Source organism: Scomber scombrus, chromosome 12, assembly GCF_963691925.1.
Source record: "Scomber scombrus chromosome 12, fScoSco1.1, whole genome shotgun sequence".
Taxonomy (NCBI): Eukaryota; Metazoa; Chordata; class Actinopteri; order Scombriformes; family Scombridae; genus Scomber; species Scomber scombrus.
In genome coordinates, this window is record NC_084981.1 from 18009148 (window position 1) to 18036777 (window position 27630).

Below are 27630 nucleotides of genomic sequence, written 5' to 3' on the forward strand. Positions count from 1 at the left end.
GCAGGAGTCCCAAGGAATACGGCCTCACGATTTTTTTTATTACTCCTTGTCTGTGTGTGTGTGTGTGTGTGTGTGTGTGTGTGTGTGTGTGTGTGTGTGTGTGTGTGTGTGGGTGGGTGGGTGGGTGGGTGTTGATGTGTGTGGGTGTGTGCGTGTGCATGTGCGTGTGTATGTTTCGTGCACAAGCTCCTTTAAAATACTGGCGATGTCTTCTCTTTGAAAAGGTGACTACAAGACTCACACATGTCCATATGCATGCATGTACACAAAACTAATGCAGTCACATAGAAAAAAACAGTTTTAACATTAATAAAGAAGTGTTTATTATCTGTATATTACACTGTTGCTTATTCTACTCATTTAAGTGTTTTTTACACATTAAGTTATTGTATCACACTAACTCAACATGAACAGAAATTGACATTAATCTGATCTTCCCATCGTTTTCCCTTTACAAAATATAAAAGAAGCAGTGAAACTGACAATAAGGAAATGTCTCCTCAGTATAAATTTCCTCACCGGAACAATCACATTGATGGATTTACAATATCTCAAAATGATTGCTTTCAGGGAAGTTGTGACACCATGAACAGCTTGCATTTGTGGGGTAATGAATGATTCATTAGACTTTATTTATCGTGTGGTGTCTTGTCATATGAAAATGATTAACCAGCTCTTTCTGATGTTTCCTTTCAACCATATCAGACATCATTTCATTTCCTTCGTACTGCTCGGTATATTTCATGCGCAAGATATGAAATGTGTTTCATCAGGGATGAGACAGAAAATGCAATATTTCTCATTTGATCATGTGGAACTTAATTCATAACTGTGCATGGGAAATGACTATAAACAAGCAGCACTTTATTGTATTCTGAGCCTCATTTTTAGCTCCTTTGTGTGATCAAAGCTGTCTGTGATTTATTACATGATCAGTATAAAAGCTATGCTTGGAAATATGTGAAAATGATGGAAAGAATTTAGAATAAATGACATTTAAAGTGCTTTAAACTATTTGGTTATGATGAATTAAACATGAAAAACGTGTTACTAATTATATGAGAAATTTATGTAAATCATTAGTGCATCATTAGTATGATAGTAGTTGAACTGGATACATATTGTAAGTGAAGCAGAACAAGTCTAGTTCATCATAAGTAACACATTTATAAACACAAAAAGTTATGGTTTCATTTGATTATCATTAGAAAATAAGTATTAGATGCTTCAGAGCAACCGCTTGATCATTAAACTGTTAAACCAAATGGTAAAAAAAGTTGTTAAAAAAACATGTATTTTACACTTTTTTAACACTCCTACTCCTCTGAAGTGAAAACTATTTATTTATAAATATGCTCAAATGATTTCAAGCCATTCGTAAACTTATTTAATCACTTATGGTTGAGTTTCTTATAGCCCTTAAAAGGAAAAAGTTGTTACAAAGTCACAACAAACAATATTCTGTAAACATTTAAAATTTAAGGTCAGTTCAGTCAGCCAACTGTATAATGTACAGAGTTTATATTTGATGTCTCATCACTTTTTGCAGCACAGCTGAGATTGGGGAAGTGATGATAATACATTTCATTCAGGGGAACTTATAGCCTAGGTGGATACAGCTACAATATTATAATTTATATTTTTTATGGTATTGTATTTGATTATATTTGTAGTATTTGTACTGCTATTTGTATTTTATTGCTGGTATTTATTGTTGGTGCAATGTCGAGGAGCCAAAACCCCCAAATTTCTACTTTCCTTTACTTGTATAATGGGATGTAACAATAAAGGAATCTTGGATCTTGGATGTGGGAGCTCAATGCCAGCTATTATGTAGAATCTGGTATATGTGGGCTTTAGCTGCTGTATGTTCATTCTGCTGCTAGGTACCTCAAACCACAAGGGGACTATAATATATAGTAAACACTTTCTACTGGTCTGCTGAGCATCAGCCACTCTGTGGACATTCCTTAACAAAACACCTCCAACCACTGCAGGGAACATATCATCAAGTGACCAGAGACAGATAAATATAAATGCAGCAACTCCCAAAAAATATTATTAAATGTTGTGAAGCATTGATAAGAAAATTACCATTAATGCATGTATGTACAGTAAGCATATGGTTGGAAATAAGCCAAACTGAGTGTAGAGCAGAGAGGAAAAGTGCAGCAGTTTTTATTATGATATGAAGAATAATAAAACAGGCTGTGACATATACCCATTTGTTTTTGTTAGCATGTTTCATAAATGTAAATTGTAGCTGAATATAATCTATATGGCAAATGTAAATATGTCTGAAAAAAGGTGTTTCCTATGAAGCCAAGTGCGCTAGACATCAGTAATGTTTTAATTTGCAATGATCAAATAGTAAACCCATAAAAATGATATTATCTAAGGGGGATAACCTGCAAAATCAATTGAGCCCAAAACGCTGATAATGCAGAAATGTGAGTATTCGTATTTCTCCACGACATCAGTAACATAAATGTGTTACCATGCATTTGTAAAACAAAAGCCAAAGAAAAATAAGGTATGCCACCACATATACAAAATAAAGCAGTAGAATTCTTGGCAGTGCTAAACCTGTAATTTAATGATCTTGTCAGGCACACAAACACCACCTGAACAGAGCAACATTAACTCACAATATATACAGGCTAGCATAAATGCTTAGCTTGGTGAAGTGAAGCAGAGCTGAAACTTCAATTACATTTTGTCCACAAAAAATGTTAGTAGACTCAGTTTGAGCATCTTTACATCATGGATGGACATGAAACTCTCCCGGTTGAATCAACTGTACAACTGTAAAATAAAGTATCTGGTTCTTTGATAGAAAAGTGGAAGGCACAAAGCTGTGTGTATAAACATGAAGTGAGAAGTTACCTGTCACTACCAAAATACATCTCTAAGAAACATCCAATCACAGAGCTTAAAATTCTGTTATGTGCACCGCTAATGGCTGGTGGAAGCTAAAGACTACACTGTTGTGAAAACTGATTTAACAGTCTGCTGCTGCAACTAATTCAGATTTGGATTCTGAATCATTTTTGATTGTCTGATGTCTGATGTTTCCATAATACTATTTGGATAACACTTAATAATAAGGGTACAAAAATAATATCCTTAAGTTAGTCTAAAGTAATGCATGAATTTAATGCAGGACGTATCACAAATCCCTGTTGCTCACCAACAACAAATGATCAAGTCACTGACTTTATGTGTTTAGTTCACGCTTAATAGATCATCAGTTAAGGGATGTTAATTCACAGTTACTTTAATTCATACTTTAATTGGCATTCAACTAAATTAGCTGGATTCATCCTACATGAAAGTTTATTACATTTATTACATTTCAGAACCATGCATTTGCTCTACCTTGTGAGGAAGCTGGAGATCACAAAAAAAATCCATCTTGTCAGGCTTGAAGTTATGCACTTGTGGCTCAACCACTATTGTTTCTGACCAATCAGTGTCCTAGGACTATTGGAACTTACAGGCGTAGTGTAGGTGTGACGACAATTAGAAGCAATAGCCAGTGATAGAAGGGGATGGACAGATGGTTCATCCAATCACCAGCCAAGAATTATTTTGAAAGTACCTGCCCTTTTCCAAGCAGTTTGTAGGTACAACTTCTCAGATGGTTCTGTGTAACAAACCATCTGGTGTGTCAGGTTAGCAATTGCTCAGCCTCTCTAAAATCTGATAGAATAGTCCCAATGGTATTTTTCACACATTTATAAAATAGTGGGTGGAACATGAGGTTTACTTTTTTTTTCTTTTTTTGTGGATTGCTACATGGTAGAGAAAGATGCACTAAAACCTATAATCTAGCAGGCTCCAAATGACAAATTAGAAGGGAATGATCAGACATGTTTGACGATCAACAGAAGTGCCATAGGCTTACCCAATAAACTGATGACTGAGTGTTTATTCTCATAGAAATATGAAGCTGAGAAAAATGTCTGAAATAAACTTTAATATGAGAGGAATTCAGATAATTCGGTCACATGTCAATACATTTATGAAGTGTGATCAAATTGCATCACATATAATATGTTACCACTACTTGAAGTGGAATAGTTTCATGCATTCTTTTATGATCACCTAACATGCCATCAATTGCATCATAACACATAGATAATGTTTTTGAGTTATATAAGTGAACAAGCTAAAAAGATTAATTGAGCCAAATGGAGTTATTTATGCAGATTCAAAATATATATTTTTTTGTGCTGTGTCAGTGCTTTATTATCAAATCCATTCTGCTTGCTTATTGGAAGAATTCTCAAATCAATTAAACTCCATTCCCCATTTTCACTGTTACCTTACACCCAGGCAAATTCTCACACAGTGCGCACACACATAAATATACATATACACACACATACACACAAGTGCTGCTGACCGTAGCTTGTAATTGATGATTAGATGCCAGGTAGCTGAGTTAAGGTGTGTCACACACTGTCACAACAAGATGTTCAGGACATTAACTTACTTAAAATAAAAAAAATTTAAAAAAGCTTGCCATTTAACTAAATATTTCTATTTTGTTAACCTTTCACTCACAGCATTTTGTGATATATATATATATACATAAGTTACAATGAGTTAGGACAACAATTCTGATTACCTGCTACAGTGGCGTGATCCTAGATCAAATTCCTAGATAATCATGAGATTCAGATTGTTTTTCTCTTTTACCTTTTTCAGGAAATATGGTGAGCAAAGAGGACACCAAATGCATCGTTCTCTCAAATTCAGATGAATCAGATTCAGAGACAGCCCCATCACACAGCCTTGATGAACAGTCTGGACAGCAGGTGAAGAAGAGAAACAAGGCCTTACAAGTACGTTTTAAGGATATCTGTGATGCTCAGAATGAGCATCGGGGAAGGCGTTCTAGATCCATTTCCTGTAAAGTGACACACAGAAAGTACATGACCATGCCTGCCAGACGCTCTATTCCAAACGTGACCAAGAGTACTGGTGTCCAAACATCGCCGGACCTCACTAAACGATACAAGACTTTCCCTTTTGAGAGGAAAAAAGGACATACATTTAAGCATACTGCTTTGGTGGAAGATTACAGAGGACAAAACAATGGTTTTTTGAGTGATATAAAAGCAGGAGGAGATGATGGACAACCTATCGGGGAGTCCTCTAAGTACAAGGGTAAGATTGTGGGTCAGACAAAAGCACTGCTTCACCACACTGACAGCAGTGATACAGAGGATTTGCTCTCCAGTGCCAACTGTGTAGATGGACCTTCGTGTCCAGACTCATCACATTTCTCAGAAGAGTGCCATCCAAACAGCACTCCCTCCAAGAGTGAACAAGAGTACCAGGTTTGTGGGACGAGGACCAAACACAAAGGATTACCCCGAGAAGATATGGACACTGGCACCTCCTCAAAGCGTCAGCTGGCTAACTCAGAGTTCACACAGGACAAGTCAAAGGGCATGGGCCCTGTTGCGTGGAATTCTTTGACACAGGTGGAGTCTTTAGGAAGCCCCTCTGTGAGCTGTAAAAGGAAGAAGGGCACACAGCTAAATGAACAGCAGTCACAGACGCTTCCCCATAGTGCCAAATGCACTGCACAGTCACAAGGGCAGTGTCGGACACGGCATGTGTCGGCCTCCTCTAAACTCCAGCAAACAGTTGGGGGGGACAAGGGATTTCCTCCAGGAGATACAGCAGCCCCAGGCATGGGGAGCAGCCAGCAGATAATGCCCTTATCTGGGGACAAGGATATCAAAGCACAGCTGCAGGCCATGGAGACTCTCATCAACTCGAGCCAAGAGACCATCAAGGTCCTACTTGGAGTTATTCAGGAGCTGGAGAAAGGTGAAGCACAGAGAGAGGGGTGAGTAGAACAGCCTTAGAGTGCTGACTTTCATCCATGCAACCAAGCCAATATTATATATGCATGCACACTATCAGAGAATAAACAAACTTAAAAGACAACAACAGATGCCTAATGTTGCATTTTTGTAGCTTTAAATGGAAACTGTGTAACTTGTACAAAAAGTAGATTGTTTGTTTTAAAAAATATATATATTTCTGAGCAATAAAAATAACGTTTCAAGCCTTTTTAAGTGGTCATGTACGACCACTTTCTGGATGTGCCAGCTGAGAGTACTGTCATATCTTTGTCCCCAATCAACAAAGTGTAAAACAACGTTTCCGCTGTAAAAGACAAATAAAGACATCAATGACACACTCCACAGTAGTGGGTGGTGATAGTGAGTCACTTCATTGTTTGCCAGTCATCCTAAAACATGAAAAGAACAAGAAGGAAGGCGAGCATAACAAATATGTTTGGAGAAATACAGTAGCCGCCACCAACCAGAGCTTACAGTCTCACTTTAACCATTGTTTCTATTAATTATAAAATCATTATACTAGCAATTTCAAGTAATTGCTGAGATCTGGAAACGTGGCGACATCACTATAGCAAAGTTTGATGAGGCAAGCAGATGATCGAACAGATTGTTAACAAGCCAACAATTTAGTCAAATTATTGGGTACATTTTTTATTTAGAGTTAAAGCCAAAATGGACTGGAAATGTTGGTAATAATCCCTTATAGCACCGAATAACTGCAAGTACGGTAGGTTAAACTTTTAGTCTATCTGTGAACTGCAATTAAATGTTTACAATGAACAGTTTTTACAGTTTGCTTTTGTTGTCTAGAAGTTTGTTTAAAAGCCATATGATGGTGTTTCTTGCCTCGTCAGTTTTCCTTTTAGTTATATGACAATATTCCCAGATTTCAGGAATTAACTTGTAAAGTACAATGCAATTATTTGTAATGATTGACTAAACTACAAGTATTTGTAAATGCGATTACAGTGGTGTAATACGGAATAATAACCAAGCCATCAAGGTCTAATGAGGCACTTCAAATATACACTAGCGCACATGTTCCTTATGTGTAATTTTAATGCAAGAGCAATTGTGCCTCCAACAATCCTTTATGTGACATATTTCATTAGAGATGTACCTTTAAAAAAAGACAAAATGCAATAACAAGCTCCATAAAGTATTTAAGCCATGTCCACAGCCAGACTTTTATAGCAGTGCAATTGTAAGTAATCAATGTGCTCCATCTCTAAAACCCATGGCAACACAAAGCAAATTGTATTTAGGCCTTCTCCATATCCAGTAGAGAACAAGACACCCTAGTGTGGCTCTGTGGAACTTGGTTTTCAAGGCCCAATTAGTGAAGCCTCATAACACTGCCTTTCATCTCCACAAAACTGTGCCTGCTATAGTGCCTTCACTGTGTTCAACATTATTAGAGAGGTGTAGTCACAGGACACCATACCTGCCTTCCATTGTACGTTTCCAAATACTCTTCCTTTTCTTGCATGGTTGGACAGTCAGATAGCATTTTTGAAGGAATACTTTCAGATTTACCAAAAAGCCTTAGTGTTCTCACCTTGGACAAAAACATGATGTGATTTTTCAAGCACTCTTATTAGCATACATGCAGTGATAAAAGAATAAAGCAATCTATTGTTCCAGCAGGAATTGAAATTAACAATCTCTTTGTAAAAATCCTTTTTTTTTTATAGGAGTTACCTCAAGTTCACTGTTTACCCAAAAAAAAGAACATTATTAAGAAAGGATCCTACTTCTCATTTCCGTTTTGGTTTCAGATGTTATATTCTGTACCTCATATGACTTGTGAGCCAATATCAAATATCAAAACTGTCTCCTGGAAAAGTACAGCGGTAATTCCTGTAATTTGTCTCACATCTTATTTTCCAAAAATGAAAGCAAAAGCATTTTTAGTGACACTTGATGATGTCATGTCTGCTGTCAGTTAATCATCTCACTAAAAAAAGGAACTCCAAACAATGTTTGAGGGTAATCTGTTTCACATTTATTAAACTTTTCCAAACATGATGGCACTCATGATTGACATACATGCAAAAAAGTGTCTCTAAAAGATCAGATGCTTTACTTTCTTGCACAATCAAAGCATTACTGAATATCTACAGTTAAGGCCTAATCATCTTGTGTGCATTTCATAAACTGTACAGTAGGGTTCAATGTGTTGATCACCGCCACCACATATTTTATAACAACCACAGTCCATAACACAACACCCTGTTTGTGTGTCATACCACATTTAAGCTATTCATATTCACGGTGTTGCATAATTGATGTTCTACATATGCAATAATCAAATGCAAAAGTCTCTTCACTTCCTGATCATTGCTAGAATCAGTGACTGATTCCCCACATTATGTCCTCCATCTCATGTAACACTAACAATAACACATTACATGTCATATGAAACAATGGGGCTTGACCTGATTGCAGCGGTTGTTCATAGGTTATCAGTAAAAAATCAAATAATGTGATAAGTGTTATAGTAATTTTTTAATTTATGCATTGACAAGATAGTTAATCAGAGGGCCTCTAGCCTTCACGGTCCCTCACACTTGAAATGTTTTATTGTCTTGGGCACCTGGAGGTGAAGATAAGGGGGGCCTTAGAGGGGTATCAGACTTCTATGATAGTAGAAAACTTTGACAGAGGGATGTCCACTTGTTTTTCTCTCCCAGCTGGGGTGATCCTGCAAGTGATCCACCCTGTAAAGATGACAGTTATACTGATTTGTGTTTAGCTTTTGGTATCTGACTGTGTCCATGTATACATGCTGTACCCCGATCAGATGAGTCATATTTAACTTACATATTCAAGTGAGGACAACTGTGGCTCATTGAGTTATTCCTTTATTCATCCGAGTAACGATTGGTCTGAAGTACAAGTTTTCCATGACAAATACTATGCAGTGCTCAGGCAGGCAGAGCGCAGCAGGCACGTAGGGGGGGTGGGTGGACAGTGAAACTGGAATGAGGAGGACAGAACATATCCCAGGACAGCTGACGTAGACAAACAACACAGCAGTGAATCTGTGCCAACAAACAGTCAGCTTAGAGGATGACTTTCAGAGGTACAGTTTTTTTTCCCCCTATATGGAATAATTCTCTGCGCCACTCTGTGATTTAATACCAGCGCGACAATATTGGGGTCATGAACATTTTACCCTGAATAGGAAAAATAAGTGGGAGGGGTTTTTTTTGTTGTTGTTTTTTTTTTCTCTGCTTGGGCAGAGTACACGCAGTGATTATAAATTTAGGTTAATACGCTTTGATTATTTGAGCGAATCTCTTTAAATTACAAGGCAGTAGATAAAAAGCCAGACAGCAGCACAGCACTAGTTTAGACCTTGTCTCTGCAGTGAGTTACTGTCCTTGCTCACAGCTGTTCAAAAAGACTTCATTTGAGAACAGGGCAGGATGGATGAACTTGTTGACCTTGAGCCCCCATCAGCATTTTCGACCTGCGCAGAGGCTGTTCTGTCTCCTCCAATGAGGTCACCTCTCATGTCATGGCGAACAGTTACCCCCCCCCCATATGTCATCCATCAGGGTGAAGTGCTACCCTGACAGCAAGGAATTACATGTGCAGCTCTAACACAGCCCCTCCCATCATCCTCACAATACTGCAGCCTGCTACTGGATGCAGTGATATATAGCACAGATACCAATATGCACACCTGCAAACCTCTTCCAAACTCAAATGGGGAAATATGAATGAAAACTGGCAATATTCAACCACCAAAAGCAATTGTGTATTTAACATGTGCAGACATACAGTAAGCCTTTGCTGAGCCACAAGAGATTGTTTATAGTTGACTATTTGTGGAAGTCCTTCCACATAACAAATTATAGCTCTTATACAGAGCAAACACCAGCCCCTTGAGGTAATGTACTTATACCAGACTTAGACAGGGGATGCAATTAATCTTGTTGATTGTTCTTTTCATGTTTATTGTGTCTGTAGCAAATTAAGTTGGATGAGAAATAAAAAAGATGTACAGTAAAGCACAGAATGTAAAGATATTGATTTTTCATTACGTGTGATTCATGTAGCAGTTAGTTGCTACTTACTTCTATTGCTATAGGATAGAGACACAGAGCACATTTTCAAAATACGTCATGGCAGAGTGAGGTAATCCCGTTTTGAAAAATCAGCAAGCCTACACACTTGATTAACCAAATCTGATAGAACCACAGGATCAGAAACCCCACTGCATTTTCGACTGTTTGGAATAAACAACACTGGGTGAAAACCAAGCTGAACAAATTTTTTCTGATAGCTGATGCCCACAGGTGTTGAAATATGGAGCTAAAACCTGTCACCCGGATCAAATATATCTTTTCATCTTTCTGTTCACAGGCTCTCCTACCGAACAGGACAAGACACAGCAAATTGTGACACTTGTCGAAACAGCGCATGCATCATTTACAGGTGGGCCTTTTTCACTGCCAGTGTGTCGTTAATTTTGCATTTGATGCTGTTTTCTGTATGATAAATCAGTATGAAAGGATGGTTACCTGAGGTGTGCAATGATACTGTCTTGTGCAGCAAACATAAACAAGATTAAGTGCATTGCATTTACAGTGGTTTGAGTGAAGCAAGACAGCTAAAACAGTTAAACAAAATGTTTTAATGAATTTGTGTAAAAACAAATTGAATCCAAAAGAGAAGCATTTTAGTGCAGCTACTGGCAATAATATGTATATTGTGTGTTGCACTATAGTATGTGTTGCTACAATGAATGATAAAACAAATAATACCTACATTATGATTTGCAAGGGTTCAAAAATCACTACAGTCTTATTGTGGTGTTCTGATATGTTATTTGCTGAAAAATTGCTCAGAGGCAGGTGGAAAATACACTCAAGCTGTAACCTTGAGTTATTTGTCAATGCAATCCAAAAACCTCTTCTGCTGAACTCCCTTGTTACCTTGATCTCTAAAACAGGAAACAGGCAGGTGTTTGGAAAATACTTTCAAGCCCTGAAAATACAGTTTGTACAGTGGGAATTCTCTGTTGTTTCCATGTGGCCAGAGTGAAAGTAGCTTAAAAACCCATTTATCATATATTGTAGATGTAAACTGCATATCCTCTCTGAATGTGCTGCATATCTAACACCATGCAGACTATAATAGAGAATCGTTTTAAATTGCAACTATTAACTTTTTTGAGGGATGTGCACCCTTGCAATTATATTACTTTTGGATTATTTTGGACAAATAACACTTTAAACATTACCTATATTAGATGTCTACTTGTGATAAAATCCTACTGCAAAGAAAAGAGAAACTGTTCTGTCCTGGACACTTCCTTAGGGACTTTTTTTATTTACATCACCCTTTCTACAAGATGTCTCTTCTCTCCTCTCCCTTGACAATTGTACTGTTTGAAAGTGACCCAGATTATGGCTGATTTAGAAATCAAAACAGTCAAAAGGTCTGAGGCCACAGCAGAACTTTGAGGCAGGATCTCTATTTCATATAACATTCAGGAGGATGAGAAAATCATCAGGCATCATGCTAGAACTACTCATACTCATGGGTGCCTGGTCATGTTTTAAAATGGGGGACAAACTTGGAAAGACACATATCTGGAGAGGGTCTGGGGGTCTTCCCCCAGAAAAAAAAGTTATTTAAAACCAATTTCCGCATTTATTCACCACCTTAGCTCTGTTTCTAAACTTACGTCAATAAACAGCTACCTGCAGGAAAGGATTATTAGAAGAATAAAAGGGAAAATATGTTGCATACTAACCTAAAAACCTATCAATGGGAATTGCGGAAAGTTTCAGAGTGAGAGAGGCACAGAGCATCCCCATAACCATAGTGACTCACTCTCACTTCTGTGTGCACACGGTGCGAGAGGGAAGAGAGAGATGCTGTGCTGCTGCCAGAAGAGCTGCTGATAGAGATTACTCTGAGCAGCATGCATGGGAATAAATTATAATATAATAGATTTGTATATATGTCTGGCTTTACCCCTGATGGTCTGAATAAGTCACTGCTGCATTGTGCTGCTGTTGCTTTCTACTGCTCTGTCTTGTCCGTCTCTGCGCTGTTAGTGTCCTCTTTTCACGTGTGAGAAATAGAAGTGGGACATAACAGTGTGTGAAAAGTGTCAATTGCGTGAGTCTCATTGTCAATGCGTGAGAGTTGGCAGTCCTGTTAATTGCCACGTTACATTTAAAAGAGCTGACTCTGATTCTTCTCCTTCACCAACGTCCCATCTCCACAGCTCCACAGTCTTGCCCAATCAGCAAGCAAAGCCACAGTCCAGATCATTGATTCCTAACCAGACAAAAACTGTTTTAGAATGTTGCAGAGAACATTGCAGTAGTGTGAACTGGTTAGTTGCAGAGTGTCTGAGGCTGTTGCCTGGGATCTCAAAAGACCCAACTTTTCAAATTGGCAAGTTGTTACGTTAGACATTCTTGCAGCAGTCTATCGCGTAGTTACAGTCATCCAAAGTGGCTAGCTAATACCATCTAGTGGCTAATTCACCGGAGAGAAACACACAGCCGCTATCATCACTTTGGTCTGGGATTCAACTTGACCGTTTATTCTGCGCATGCTCACATGACATTAGCAGTGCACGCAGGCACGCACGCTGACGTAATGACTTCACATTGTAGGCTATTAAACATGGCTTTGCACCATTTGGTATTATACTCAACACTCCCACTCAAAGACATGTGTATAGCTCTCTCTAACAGTAAACAAAAATTTACAGAACTCCAAAAATAATCATTTGGCTTATTGACAGTGTTAATAACAAAAATAAAACAAAACTTTACATCTGTCAGTACACTTCACTCTCCAAACAAATACCTCTTGAACTTGTCAAGGTTAGCCTTCACCACTGGTTTGGTAAGGATATCAGCTACCATGTCTGCAGTAGGGCTGTATTCTATAGCAATTTTCCCTTCTGTGTGTGCAGACCTTATAAAGTGATACTTTATATCTACATGTTTGCTCCTCTGTCGACATACTGGGTTCTTTGATAAAGCTATCGCCCCCTGGTTGTCTTCGTATACCTTCACTGGTACATGCTGGTTGTTGCTGTCTATTCCTTTAAGTAGTTGTACAAGGTACATACTCTCCTGAGTAGTGGCTGCTAGTGCCATATACTCAGCTTCGCAGGTTGACAGTGCCACTGTAGGCTGTTTCTTACTTTTCCAAGATATAGCTGAACCATATTCAGTTAAGCTGAAGCAGTATCCAGTTGTGCTTCTCCTGTCATTTTGATCGGCTGCCCAATCAGCATCACTATATCCCTCAAGGTGTAGGTTTGCCTCACTTTTCTTGTAGTGTAGTTCCTGGTCTATAGTACCTTTTAAGTACCTGAGTAGGTGTTTTGCTGTAGCCCAATGTTGTTGTTTTGATTCTGCTAGGTATTGTGATAATTTACTCACAACCCAGCTCAGATCAGGTCTAGTACATGTCATAATGTATATCAAGCTACCTACTATCTCCCTGTAGCCTGTTGAGTCAATAACTTCACCCTCAGTGTCGAAGTTTAACTTCTGCTCACATGGGGTTGATCTTGATTTGCATTCAGACATTCCAAACCTAGTCAGCATCTTCTCTATGTGTCTCTTTTGAGTCATTTTGATCTCTCCTTCGCTCTGTTTAAAATCGATACCCAGGAAGTGTTTAAGTGGACCCATATCTTTCATCTTAAACCTTCTCTTCAACGTCTCTTTTACATCACTGAGTGAGGTGTTGTTATTTGCTGCTATGAGTAAGTCATCTACCCATACTAACAGAATCCCTTTCTCCTTCTCAGATTCTCTGCTGTAGACACAATGGTCAGCATCATTTTGTACAAAACCATTTTCTGTAAGGTGATCATGCAGTAACATGTTCCAGTTGCGCCCGGACTGTTTTAAACCATACAGTGACTTGTTGAGTTTACATACTAAGTTTTCTCCTGTTTTTGACTTGATTTCAAAACCTTCCGGTTGTTCCATGTATACCTCACAGTCCATCGGAGCATGGAGGTAAGCAGTCTTCACATCCATTTGATGTAGGATGAGATCTTCTTGTACAGACACCTGCATCAATGCTCGGACAGAGGTCATGTTGGCTGTCGGTGAAAAAGTCTCTGTATAGTCAATCCCTTCCACTTGACCATAACCCTTTGCGACATATCTGGCTTTACACTTTTCAGATCCATCTGAGCTCTCTTTTACTGCATATACCCAGTGACCTCCCACTGCTTGTTTGCCCTGTGGCAGTGGGGTCAGAGTAAAAGTCTCATTCTCTGTTAAAGAGATCGCCTCAGACCACATTTTTGACTTCTTAGAGTCCATAGCCTCTCTAAGTGTTTTTGGTACACCATAAGTCACTCTGTAGAAATAATCAACATTTTCACTCTCATCATTGTTATACTCAGCTTTACACTGGTACTCCTTTAAGTGGCCTGGAGCCTTCCTTTGTCTGGTAGGATACCTGCTTTCTTTCTGTTCTTTCTGAGTATTTTCTGTCTGAGTGGGACTTGTCTCAGTAGTCTCAACACTTGTCTCTTTACACCCCTTAGGTTGTTCCTGACCCTGGTTGGCTATCTTTGGTGTTGTATCTCCATAACACTCAATGTTGTCCCCAAAGTCAAAATCTGTCTGAGTCTGGCTATCTGTGTTACCTTTGGTGATACATTTCACCAGCCTATGTTTTAGGACTTTTCCTGTCTCCGGATAGTACACGTTATATGCTGGACTATATTTATCATAGCCTACAAAGATTCCCTTTGTGCACCTAGAATCCAGCTTCTTCTTATCCTGCTTGTATGCATAGCATTCAGAGCCAAATATGTTCATGTGAGATAGGTTAGGTGTTTTTCCTGTGAAAACACAGTAAGGTGTCTGCTCTAGTCGCTTACTGTAACACCTGTTACGGATCTGAGCTGCTGTCTGTACAGCATATGTCCATAATTGCTTTGGGAGATTACTCTCCAATAGCATGCATTGGGACATCTCAAATAAGGTTCTCCAACCCCTCTCGGCAGTTCCGTTCTGATGAGGTGAGTAGGGTGCACTAGTCTCATGCCTTATCCCGTTACTCCTTAGTAAAGACTGGAACTCCTGCCCGGTAAACTCTGTACCGTTATCAGATCTTATGCAATTTACTTTTCCATATGGAGCCACATCTGCTATGAACTTTTCAGTAGCTTTTGTCGTGTCACTCTTTGCTTTGATAAAGTATGGAAAAATCATCCCACTGTGATCATCAGTAAATGCTATAGCATATCTGAACCCATCTTTATCTGCTGGTTCTATTGGACCGCATAGGTCTGTATGTACTAATTCCAGTACAGTTGTAGCTTTAGCGTCTGCTTGTCTATTTCTGTTTTGTGTAAATTTGCCCTGTGTGCAAGTTTCACAATTTGTATTGGACTTGTCATGTTTCCCTTTAATGACCATCCCTTCTACCACCTTTTCTAATTTTGAAACATCATCAAAATTACAATGACCAAGTATCTTATGCCACGTTTGAATGTCATAACACCCGTTCACTTCATCACTGTGTTCATGTTCTACTGTGCTAAGGTAATACAGCCTACCATATACATCCATTTTGAACTTGTTACCATATTTGTGGATCAGCCAGTCATCATTGTTCTTGAAACGGACCTCGGCTCCGTTTGCTGTCGCTGCTTTGACTGAAAAAATGTTCTGAGGAAAAGATGGGATGTAGAGTGCCTGCTTGAGCCTCGTTCTCACTTGTCGTCCCTCGCTGTCTAGCAAGTAGACCTCGGCGTCTCCCCTCATCTTCGCCATCCCGCTCACCTTGGTTCCATCGGCAAGCTCGATCGTGTGGCCTTCTGGTCTGAAGCTCTCATCAACTGTCATGAACTTGTTGGGGTCGTTGATCATGTGTGTTGTGGCGCCGCAGTCGACCATGAGACCCTTCTTGTTTCCTCTTTGTGTTGGACAGTCACTTATTTTAAAGAAACAGAACGATGTAGGCTCTGCCTCCGTTTCTCCATCAGCTTTCTTTAGATACTCACGGTCTTGTCCTCGGCCGCGCCCTCTGCCTCGCGTGTGTCCCATTTTCGTTCTTCTCTTCTGGCTTGGAATCCACCATGACATGTCCTTGCCATGTGTCCCTTTTTACCACATGTATAACACTCGACATCAGCTAGGTTTGTTTTGTTTCCTCTTCCTCTTCCACGTGCCCATGTTGCAACGCTAGTCTTCATCACATTGTCCTCTTCTAAATTTTCGTCACTCTTCCCATATTTTTCAGTGCTCTCATAACTTCGGAGTTTTGTTTTAAACTCGATGAATGTTACACTGTCATTTGTCTGGGTGATGTGCACGACGAATGGCTTGTAGGAATCAGGTAGCCCCTTAACTACCATTGCTATCTGAAGCCCATCACTAATATGCTCGTCTGCTCTTCTCAATGACGTGAATATAGTCTCTGCTCGAATAATGTAATCAGTTACCGTTTCATTTCTGGCCTTGTGGAGCGAGGAAAGTTCACAGTACAAACTCACGACGCGCGGTTTGTCCTTTCCCGCGTAGTGCTCGCGAAGAATCCCCATTGCTCTTCTTCCATCCACGTTTCGCGTCCCTCATTACCAATGACAAACTCTTGTTGTCTAGACATTGCACCAGCTCTGCATATGCCTCACCGTTCTTGGTCTTGTCTTCCGCGAGGGCTATTTCGTCTTCCCCGTCTATCTGCGGGTCCTCCGTGATGACTTCTCTGAGGCCGCGCAACTCCATGTGCGCGAGGAACCTCGTTTCCCATAGCTCGTAGTTTTTCTCGTCGCCGTCGAATAAAAGTCTAAACCACCTTTGGCCTGCATGACTGGGCCCATAACCTGTTACGTTAGACATTCTTGCAGCAGTCTATCGCGTAGTTACAGTCATCCAAAGTGGCTAGCTAATACCATCTAGTGGCTAATTCACCGGAGAGAAAACACACAGCCGCTATCATCACTTTGGTCTGGGATTCAACTTGACCGTTTATTCTGCGCATGCTCACATGACATTAGCAGTGCACGCAGGCACGCACGCTGACGTAATGACTTCACATTGTAGGCTATTAAACATGGCTTTGCACCATTTGGTATTATACTCAACACAAGTGCATATTTAGAACTTAAGGACATAGCTATTTCTCTTCATCTGAACAGGAAACAGCACTGGCCGGTCAACTGGCATAGATACCCTGTCTGCTGCTGCAGTAGCCAAAAACAGCTGTAGATATTTGATTTCCTGGCTCGCTGTCTTCACCGTTTATTAATAAGTGTTACTGCAGACAAGTCCCTGTCCCTGTCATCCATTGCCAGGTAAACACGAACAGAAATTTAACCCACTTAATACAGTTGCAGAGGTAGTGGGGTATGCCAGTGCATCATTGCTATGGAAACAGTCATCTGTGTGCACTGCTTTGACGTGAACAGCCCGATTTCAGGAAGATTCTTTGGCAACTTGTATCCAGTCTCATTGCAAATCATTGATCTGAATTCGCCTTAGTGGATGGGCTGGCAAAGTTGACTAATGTTGACTCAAATCAGTTAAGCATGTCGACGAGAGTACAATCCTACATTAAGTTAGTTTAAAGTTTGGTGGTGGAGGTGGGCACTGGACCAAACAGGTTCATTCAACATACGGTAGTCTATCTAACCCAAACCCCACCACAGATTTTCAGTCAATGATTGCAGTTCATATTTCTCACTATGTAAACAGTCAGACTCTTGTAAGGACTGACAGAATGTGATTGACAGCCAAAGCATGCCGTGGGAGATGATCAGCCACAGATTCGACTGAACCAACTCCAACGGTGGTGCAAAAATGTTTGCTTGTTTTGTATTTGTTTTTGTTTTTGTGCATTGCTAAAAACAGTAAAACAATCATTGATATAGACTGCTTAAATATAAATGTATGATGATATGTTTAGTTTTAAAAAGATAAAAATTGGGGTAGCAGAACTGTTACTTTGCTCCCCCTAATTAAACCATCTTTATGCAGGTCGCTGTCCAGGAGAGCATGCTGTGTTGCACCCAGTGTGACATCACCTATGATAGCATATTTTCTCTCATCAACTCCTGTGACAATCGCATCCTCTTGACTGCCTTCTGCTTAAGTCATGGACTACACTGGAATATTTTTTGGTTCGCTAATTTCCAACAGCATGACTATAAGCTTGGCCGAGTGAAGTTGTTATTTTTAATCTTAGATGTTATTTTTGTTAATGGAAGCCTTATGTATTAATTTGGGGCTATTGATTAAGCTGCTTGTGAACGTCAGCAACCTTTGCTCAAACTTCACTGAATCATGTCAAGCATTCAGGATCAAAAGCAACAGATACCCCCAGAGTCCTTCTCTCTCCTGCATCAATTTTCCATTTTTTTTACTAGTGAGCAGGGCCCCTCTCTCAGTCTCAAGGACTTCACTGAGCTAGAAAATAGTATGTACCTTAGTGCCCCTACCACTACCTCTACCAAGAGATTTTTCTGTCAGCAACACTCCCTATCCCTGTTTGACTAGCAGCAGCACAAACAAGTCATTTGTCACTCCACACTGTTTATAAGATAAAGAACATGGCAAGATTTACAAGTCAACAAATCAGTGATGTAACCAAACTGAACATTGCACCACTCAGTGTTAAATCTGGAGACCGGATGGCATCTTAAAAATGTTTTATCAAAAAAAAAAAAAGCTTGTACAGGGACTTTAGAACAGGAGGGATGTGAGCTATATTCTTTGAACCAGTTAAAACTCATGCAGAAAAACTTTTTTGAGGATACTTGTGAACATTCCTAATATAAGCAAACAAACGTTTCTGCATCTGAGGTGGAAAGAAAAGGACTGACCTTGACAGTATGATTTAAAAGACAGAATGGTGTTCTAGTTATATTCCTTTTATGTGGCTGAAAAGTTATATCAGATATAATATGTCTGGCGTGTAATATGCTGAGATAGTGCAGTAAAATGTAGGCCCCTTTTTGCCTTTGCTCTTTTGGACCAATATTGAGGACCTTTGCTACATCTTGATTTAGGTTGTGTTCTTCAAATCATCCGTAAATTGATGTCAGAGATACAGCTCATCAGGACAAACAGCTATAAAGAGTTGGGTGCCATCTGCATATAAGTGAAAATCAATCATCTTGTTACAGATGATCACCACTATATAAAGACTAAAAGTAGTGGACCCAGGACAGAGCTTTGTGGCACTCCATTTGGAATGTCTGTTCATTGTCATTAAGAACTTTGAACTGAGACAAAAACGTTGTGATCTGAACTTATACCAGCTTAGGGCTGTGTGTGAGATCCCTACCCTGTTTTTTTTTTCCTATCATGGTCTGAGATCATTTATAGTTTTCACCAAAGCAGTATAAGTACTATACCTCACTCTGAAATCAGACTAGGAGTTCCAAAAACATGTATTTATTTAAGCAGACTACAAAATGGATGTGGACTAGCTTTTCTAGGATTTTGCCAAGGAACAGTAGGTTGAAAATTGGTCTGCAGTTGATTAATATAGCTGTGTCCATATCACTAGTCTGCTAGGAATGATTGAAAACAGAAACATCATATTTTTAGGCATTGAGCCGCTATAACAATGGCTGCTCTCTGCTCAATTCCGGATAAACCATGGTAATATTGTTGTGGTTGTCTTAGATTGTGTCTGAAAATATACTCTCATTTTAGTCTTTATTGTTTTATTGTACAGTGCAATTGTGTAAATTAATTTGCAATTTGGTTATCATCCATTTACCCTCTGGCCTGCAACATTTTTTCTTCAATACTACTACCTCATCATTTTAGAAGGAGTCATTTGTTTGTTTTTAATTACCTTGACTTTAGGAGTTACCGAATACATTTTACCCACTACCTTAGTGCAATTGATGAGGAAGCTGTAATGATGAAACATGGTTAATGGTAAATGGACTATACTTATATAGCGCTTTTCTCATCTTACAACCACTCAAAGGACGTTTTACACTATATGTCACACTCACATTCATACACTGATTGCAGGGGCTGCCACGCAGAGTGTCAACCTGCTCGTCAGAGGGAGATTAACATTCACATATTCATAGACTGTTGGCACAGCCATTGTGAGTAATTTGATCTTAACTATCTTGCCCAAGGACACATTGACATGCGGACTGGAGGAGCTGAGAATCAAACCACCGATCTTACGATTAGTGGACAACCTCCTGAGCAACAGCCACCCCAACATTAATTGCAAAAGTGTTTAAAATGTCAGTGCATTCTCTAACAGTAAAATAAATACAACATTGATCAGTAACAACAATATCAGTTGTAAAAAATAATTTCTAATTATGGTTTGTGGTTTATGACTAGGTCCATGTTAATGGCTCCATTCATGTGTGTAAAACCTCTAGATATCCCTAGGTGGGACAGTGAAGTGGAGTTCGGGTGAGCAAACTTTTGTTGATCTTGCTGACTTTATCAGCCCCAACTCCCCCTGTCAAGAGAGTGCTGCTTTCTCATTTTGTTGTCACTTTTATGTGTGTTTCTCCCTTGTCTTCCTGAGAAAGGGTATTGGGCCTTGACAGAGTCCCTAGTAAGACAGAGAGAAGACTGGTGATGATTATGCGGCGACACACGCCTGGCATCCTTTGTGTCCTTGTTGATCTTGTCCGCCTACGGGGGAGAGACTGATCTTTTTTCGCCAGTTTCTTTCATCTCTGATTTTCTTTTGTATGATGGAAGAGGGATGTTGGAGTTTATTTCGACACAGCCTTTTCTGTTCAAATGAAAACCGTCTATTCTATAGCAGTCTCTATGCTTCCAAAACCAATCAAAATGATCAATGTAGTTCCTATTATGAGCAGAACATGTCAAATCTAGTCAGTATTGAGCACCAGCAGCCAAGATAAATGTTCTATACACTTTTGTATGGCAGGATTTAGGCCTGACATAAAAACCTGGGTTGAGAGTTCATCAATCAAGAGCTCCAGGTTTGCTGCACCAGGAGTAGATCATGAGATAGTCTTTGGTCTTGCAGAGAAACTGCATGTTAGGGTCAGTTGAGATGTCATTTTCTCATCAAATGTCCACAGGTACATGGGCCAGAACAGGACAGTGTCATTATCCTGAGAAAGACTGGTGACCTGTTAAGGGTACAGCTAATGGATGGATGGAGGTCCAGGACAGGATATTTGTCCTGTTTTTCTCAGTGAACATGTTTAATCAAAAGTCAAAAGGTCAGCTGGTATGAATCCATAGTGAGCCCACATACAACTGTTGAAAATATCTCTAGTGATTAAAAGTAATCCATAATAAACACCGGAAGTGTTGAAAAGTTGGATTTAAATAAAAAACCTTGACAATAATGGATGTTGAAAAATATTCCAGTATATGTTTGAACATACGAGCTTATTTAGAGTACATCTGCTGTCATGATGTCCTTACTGAGGAGCTAGAAATGACGGATGGGCTCTCTGGCACAGTTCTTGATTGGTTTAGGTCTTACCTAACAGGTCAAGACTACTTTGTTTCCCTTGGGAAGTTCTGTTAGAGAGTAAATATTTATTATGGTAAGTTTATGTCCCAGGCTCCATTCTTCTCTGTCTGTACATGCAGCTATTAGCCCCTGATCATCCACAAATATGGTATAAATTTCTATGCAGATGTCACAAAGTTCTGCATCTTTGCTTCACATGATGATCTGAGCTCTGTCAACAACCTTTGAAACTGCATTTCAGAAATTAGTGCTTAGATAGTTCAACATTTTAAATACAGACTAAACAGAAACTTTGCTTATAGGGAAGAGGCTAAATTAAACTGATTTCGCAACTGATTTTGCAACTGATTTTGCAACTGATCGCACATTCTCTTAAAATCACATCTCTGGTTAACAATCAGGGATATCTTTGATAGTGATTTAAATTTGGAAGGATGCACCCATATCTCTCTTGCAACATTTAATATTATTTAAATTCATCACCTGGTCAAAAAAAAAAAATGAAAAAGGCAGTTTTAAAGTATCCAGTAAAAATATCTCACAAGCTATGACCATAATGTTTTGTACAAGTATTTATAGGTCCCTGATCTTGTCTAGATGATAATGATTTCTTGATCTTGCCGTTATAAGACAAAGCATGCCAACTGTGTATGTCATTGATGGAATTTTGCTGAAACATATGCAGGATTGGTCAGTTGGTGTTGTAAACAAACAGCATCCAAAGTTGGCCCATTCTCCCTGGCTTGTCCAGAGCAAGCCGAGAGCAGAGCAAGGCAAGGCAAGGCAGTTTTATTTATATACATGTCATACACAGTGGCAACTCAATGTGCTTTACATGCTTTAACAGAAAAAAATAAAAAGAAAAAAAATTGGGAAAAAAACATGGAATTTGAGAAATAAAAATAAAACCCAATCATAGTAAACACATACATACCCCCCGCCACACACACACACACACACACTAATAATAAAAACAAAGTACAGAAACATAGAAAGAGAGAGAAATAAAATACTATAATAGAGCATTAAATATAAGGTTGCAGCATAAAATAATGATTTGCTTTAAAATCATTAAAAGGACATAGAGTGCAAAATGAAAGATTAAAATGTAGCAAGAGAGAGAGAGAGAGAGAGAGAGCAGTGGTGGTCAAGCAAGCTAGAGAGTAAATGAAGGGAGCGGCCAGCACTTGCGAGAACAAAGCCTGAATCAGATAAATACAACTTTATTTTGTTGCAGTTACTATCGGAAGTTGGCAGATATCAGACAGAATTGTCACATTGTTAGACTCGGTTTCCGTCTGCAGTTTGACATTGCCTCCAATCTAACAGACTTCCATGAGGGAGGGGGATTCAGTTCATTCACTACTAAACACTGACGGTATTGATGATGTGGCGGGTGACATACTGCGAAATGGGCTGTGCTTGGTTTTGGTTTGACCATTTTCAAAATGGCAGAGGGGTCACAGACTTTTTCATATCACATCTAAAATATACAGTACACTAAAATATGTTTCTGAAAACATTTGAGGCAAGAAATAAGCAATGCAGTAACAGAATCTTGATTCATATTGGATTAGCACTGCCTAGCTTTGCTCCTCCTTGGATCCAGCTGGACAATTTGCAGGGGGCAGGGCACCGTCACACAGTTGTAGTGGGTCATAAGTGATGATTGAAAGCAAGTACTTTTGTATAAGTCTATACCTTGTTTTTCAAGGACAACTGTGCAAAGTATACCTTTAACTAACAAACCGAACAATTTCTGATGGAAAAAGCACCTTGAATCTATTGTCACTAAACCACAGCATGCATAATGGTAATCAAATCACAATGGTGATACACTCTGCAGAGTACTAACAAAGTGGCTGATTATTATTTCATCTGTGTTCTGTATCATTAAATAGTTGTTTATTTCAGCTCATCCACCTGGTTTTTAACAGTCACATAACAGAGCAGAGCTGTAGTTGGCAAACAGAGCAATCTATCCTGTTCCTATCTATCTCTGCCAAAGAGATTGTCATAAATATCTAAAGTTCTGCAAAAACTGCTGTTCAGCACAAACCTTTGAGACTGAATGATGTTTTTCAAGAAAATATAAAAGCATTTATTTTGTTGTTTATCACTGCTCTTTAACTCAGGTGTAATTTTACTGTCACATACTTCATTACTAAAACTGCTGTTATTCTAATAATCCATTAATCCAGTGAGTTAAATTGCTGATGGAGCAGCAGTAATCACATTGGTGGACCAACACTGCCTGACACATTGCTGAACAGGCCTGAGGTAAATTACAATGAGCCAAAAACAGAAAGTTGGGACCATGAGATCAATCATTGATCAAAGTTAGCAACTACATGTTGCAACGATTACAGAGTAGCAGTCCCTGAGATGTATCCCTTAATTTCATAGCACTCCTGCACCTCAAGTATGACAAGATTCAAGCAGCTGCTGAGCTCAGGTACTAAATCTGACTTAGTGGGTTTTATCTAGAATTCAGTTCTTCCCTGACAGTCTCCACCAATCCTTTGTATACTGCAGAGTCTCTGCAACAAATGGGGAATAAAGAGACAGAGAGAGCGACTGAACATATTGAAGATGAATCAGGAGAATAACACTGTAGTGTAATTGTCTATCACATCAGTGATTAAACAAAAGAGAATCCTTAAGAGGTTGGCTCACCCAAACGTCTCACCTTCCTTAAGTGATATATAGACATGCAGATAGTTCTGTTTTTTGTGCAGGCTTTAAAGAACTATTTCTGCTTCCATCACAGTACAATGGAAATTAATTGAATTTCTGTGCAGTGCTCACAGCAAATAAAACTGATTCTGGATAATCAGGGACATTGTGTGCTGTGGATTATCTAGAGTCCTATGAAAACAGGTTGCTGTTTAATTTTTCAACTGTTCAACTGTTTTTTAATGCTCCAAACACCACAAACAATTTTCCTCTCATTTCTATTGTATTGGGTGACTTGTCAACTTACTGGGATATTCTTTGGGATATGGCAGGTGAGAGAGCAGCACTCCACACCTGCTGAGATCCAATCACAATAAGAGCACGACCTCCACCAAATGTGCCTCTGTCAATCCAATGGCATTCCAATCATATTGCATTTTGAGTGCATTTATACCTTGCAATGACATGCGTTGTTCCTTATCCAGATAAAGATAACACTTTTATACCAGGTGTACATGAGGTATCCACTCTTTGCTCTTAACAATTTCTCACTACACACATGCAATTAAAACAATAGTTTCAGCTGCAATTCAAGTGTGGCCAACCACTGGGTCAGTCTAAGCCTAGTTAAAGAAAACATGCTCATAACAAAGCATTAAAGGTTGTTTTTTCCTTATCATGCTGTGTTGAATAAGAACCAGAATTTGAATCAAAGTGTACAATGTAGTGTTTGCAATTTTAAACTAACAATGACTTTGAAAAACAGTTAAGTTCAATGAAAGGCATTTCAGTATGATTAGACGTAAAGGAGCTCATTAGCACTTGTGTCCCATGCTGAGATGGAGGGGCTGTGGTTGTTTTGGTGAATGATTGTCACAATTGCCTATTCTGTTTTGTCCTCATTAATGAGATTGAGTTTATCTTTGCATTTGTGAAGCGGAAAGCCATGTAATAGAGAAACGCTGGTGGCTTTTTTTATCTGATATGCAGTAAATGACAGCGGAATAATTTTTGCATCTGATTTACATAACCTGTGGGAAGTCTCTGCTTCAACTGTTACCTGTCAGTGGAGGAAATAACTGTCACTCTCTGGTGATTTAATCTACTATACCCTGTCATGCAGTTCTGAAGATGCTGCACCTTAACTACTCATCTTGTCAAGTGGAGAGTTTGAAACTATGAATAGGCAAAGGGGAAATCAAGGGAGGAGAAATTATTTAACGCTGAAAGGTGCCAGTAGCAGAAAGAATAGAGAATAGAAAGCAGGTAAAAAACTATTGAATGAATATAGTATGAGGAGCTAAAAAGACATCTCACAGCAGCAGAGTCCCTCCCAGGAGCAACAATCATTGAATGGTGCTCAGTTCACCACGACCGCAGACAAACAAACGGCTCGCTAGTGATCACAGCACCAGCTACTCACACTGCATAGCTAAAGAGATGATTAATCTGCTTTGCTGAATGCCCTAGAAAAGCCTCCGTCTCCAGCTGCTTCAATCTCTTTGTGTACAGAGATGATCTTAGATATAGTGCTTTTGTTTGCTGAAGCACCTGCTCCCCAGAGCCACCTGCGTTGTACAGTGCTGCCTCTGGCTTCCCACTGAGGCATTTTTCCACAGCATACAGTAATTGCAGTGATCTGCCAAGTGATTAATTGCTTAATAATTTCTGGGGCTATTCTGTGGTGCGGTGCACTGCTGTGATTTTACTATGCTTTCTGTCAAGTCACCATTATTTATGTAATAGTTGTAAAAGATTGGGGGGGGTTTTTAACACAAAACTAAATATACAAATAGAGATAAAAAAGGAAGCAGAAATTAAACTAAAGATGGCATGAGCAAGTGATGTAGAGCATGAAGAGACAGCAGGATAAATGTTTATATTGTAATATATATATATATATATATATATATATATATATATATATAATATGTAATATTGCTGTTATTTGAGGTGGAAATGCACAAATGATGGAGATGTGCAATAAGAGACTTCACAGCAAAAACGTGCTTAAAAACCTTTTTTTCTCAATATAAATGACAATAATAAGGTTCCCTCGTTCCTAATACATTTTTGAGTTGCTTTGCATTTAATATAAAATATTGATTAGTTGGTAGTCTCAGTCTGCCAAGTACTATCCAGCTCTCCATAGAGGTTTTAATAGAGCTCTGCTCTTAGCTGACACTTATCTTAAGGCTGAGGACAGCTCCAGGATTCATTATGTCACTTTGAGTATAGCATATCCTTTAGCGAACTAATTACACTGCCCATCAAAGCAGTTACTCCATCAGGCCAAGCTTTGTACTTTAATGTCTGTTTGTCTGCCTGCAGACAAGTAGAGGACTACGAGTTTGACCTTGACATGTCAGATGTCATCTCTTCTGGCAGCATCAGTTCTCCCTTTAACTTTAATCCTCTAGAATGTCAGGAACGAGCTGTATAAGTAGAAGTATTCACTGTGGTGTGTTTAGTACTGTTGGCGATAAAAAAGGGGGATGGGGGGGTTGAATCAAAATGCCTCAAACCAAATGCAACAGAACATTTCATTATCAGGTGGGGTTTGCTGGGGGTGTCACTTTGGCAGGCTCATAGCAGATGATTCATTCTCTTTTATTTTCACTATGATGAATTCAAAATTTATTGCATACCCCAGGAATAAATACATTAACAGAGCCTGCAAATCAATAGTAATAAAGTGAAAGGAGATGGTGTATAATAGTGCATTTATCCTATGCTTGAATACAGGCAGTTAATCAAGGTCTGCTTGGCCTCTCAATGGTTTCATTTGGATGGGATTAAGCCCCACATCTCTCCCAGGCTTGGGAGATTTAATCGGAGAGAGAGTTCAACTCCGGTGGCGGAACAAAATCAGACGATGACCAGCCTGGGATTACACTGATGGATGTGGAAGTCTGATGTCAGGAGCAACCCACATTCTGGCCCTTTTTTAATACAAATATAATCTATGCAGGAAAAGCCCTTTGACTGCATGCATACAAAATACAGAGATGATGCAAGGAAACTCTATTACTCGGAGGAGTGTCTGAAATGTGGATATGTGCCGCAAGAGATATGTGCTGCCAGGGTGTCTGTCAGTGCAGTTGAACTGCTTGCCTCCCTCCCAGCCTCCATCTGGACATCATTGGATTAGTAACACAGAAAATAAGTCAAAAACTGAGTCATAACTGTTACAGCCACAAAAAAGACTAATCACAAACTTTAAAAACCTTTAGATTAATACCTCTCATTTCACCAGCAAGAAAATTGCCATCTACTATCAAATCTTATAAATATTACAAGTGTTGTAAGTGTCATGCTCTGAAATGAATAATCTCCAATTCTACATCTTGTTCTTGTCTTGCAGTGTGGAGCTGGACTTCAAACTGCAGGAGGACAAGCTACATCCCCTGATGACGAGACTCTGCCCCCTGGACAGCCAGCAATGCCCCGCTCTGCCTTACTCCAATGAAGTGTTCACATCCACACCGAAGCGCAAGTCCAAGACAGAGTCCAAAAAGCATGCTCGTTGGAAACTCTGGTTCCTTTGAATAAAACATGAAGGCTTTGGAAATGGCCTTTTATTGGGCACATTAATACCCCTGCT

The 27630-nt window shown here is 39.3% G+C and overlaps 1 protein-coding gene across 1 annotated transcript; it reads left to right on the plus strand.

Moving 5' to 3' along the window:
- Window positions 1-4718: 4718 nt before the first annotated feature.
- On the plus strand, window positions 4719-27574 carry insyn2ab (inhibitory synaptic factor 2Ab). The gene is made up of 3 exons (XM_062430938.1): window positions 4719-5866; window positions 10260-10331; window positions 27391-27574. The coding sequence occupies exons 1-3, from the start codon at window positions 4719-4721 to the stop codon at window positions 27572-27574; spliced, it is 1404 nt and encodes a 467-aa protein (XP_062286922.1).
- The last annotated feature ends 56 nt before the right edge of the window (window positions 27575-27630 follow it).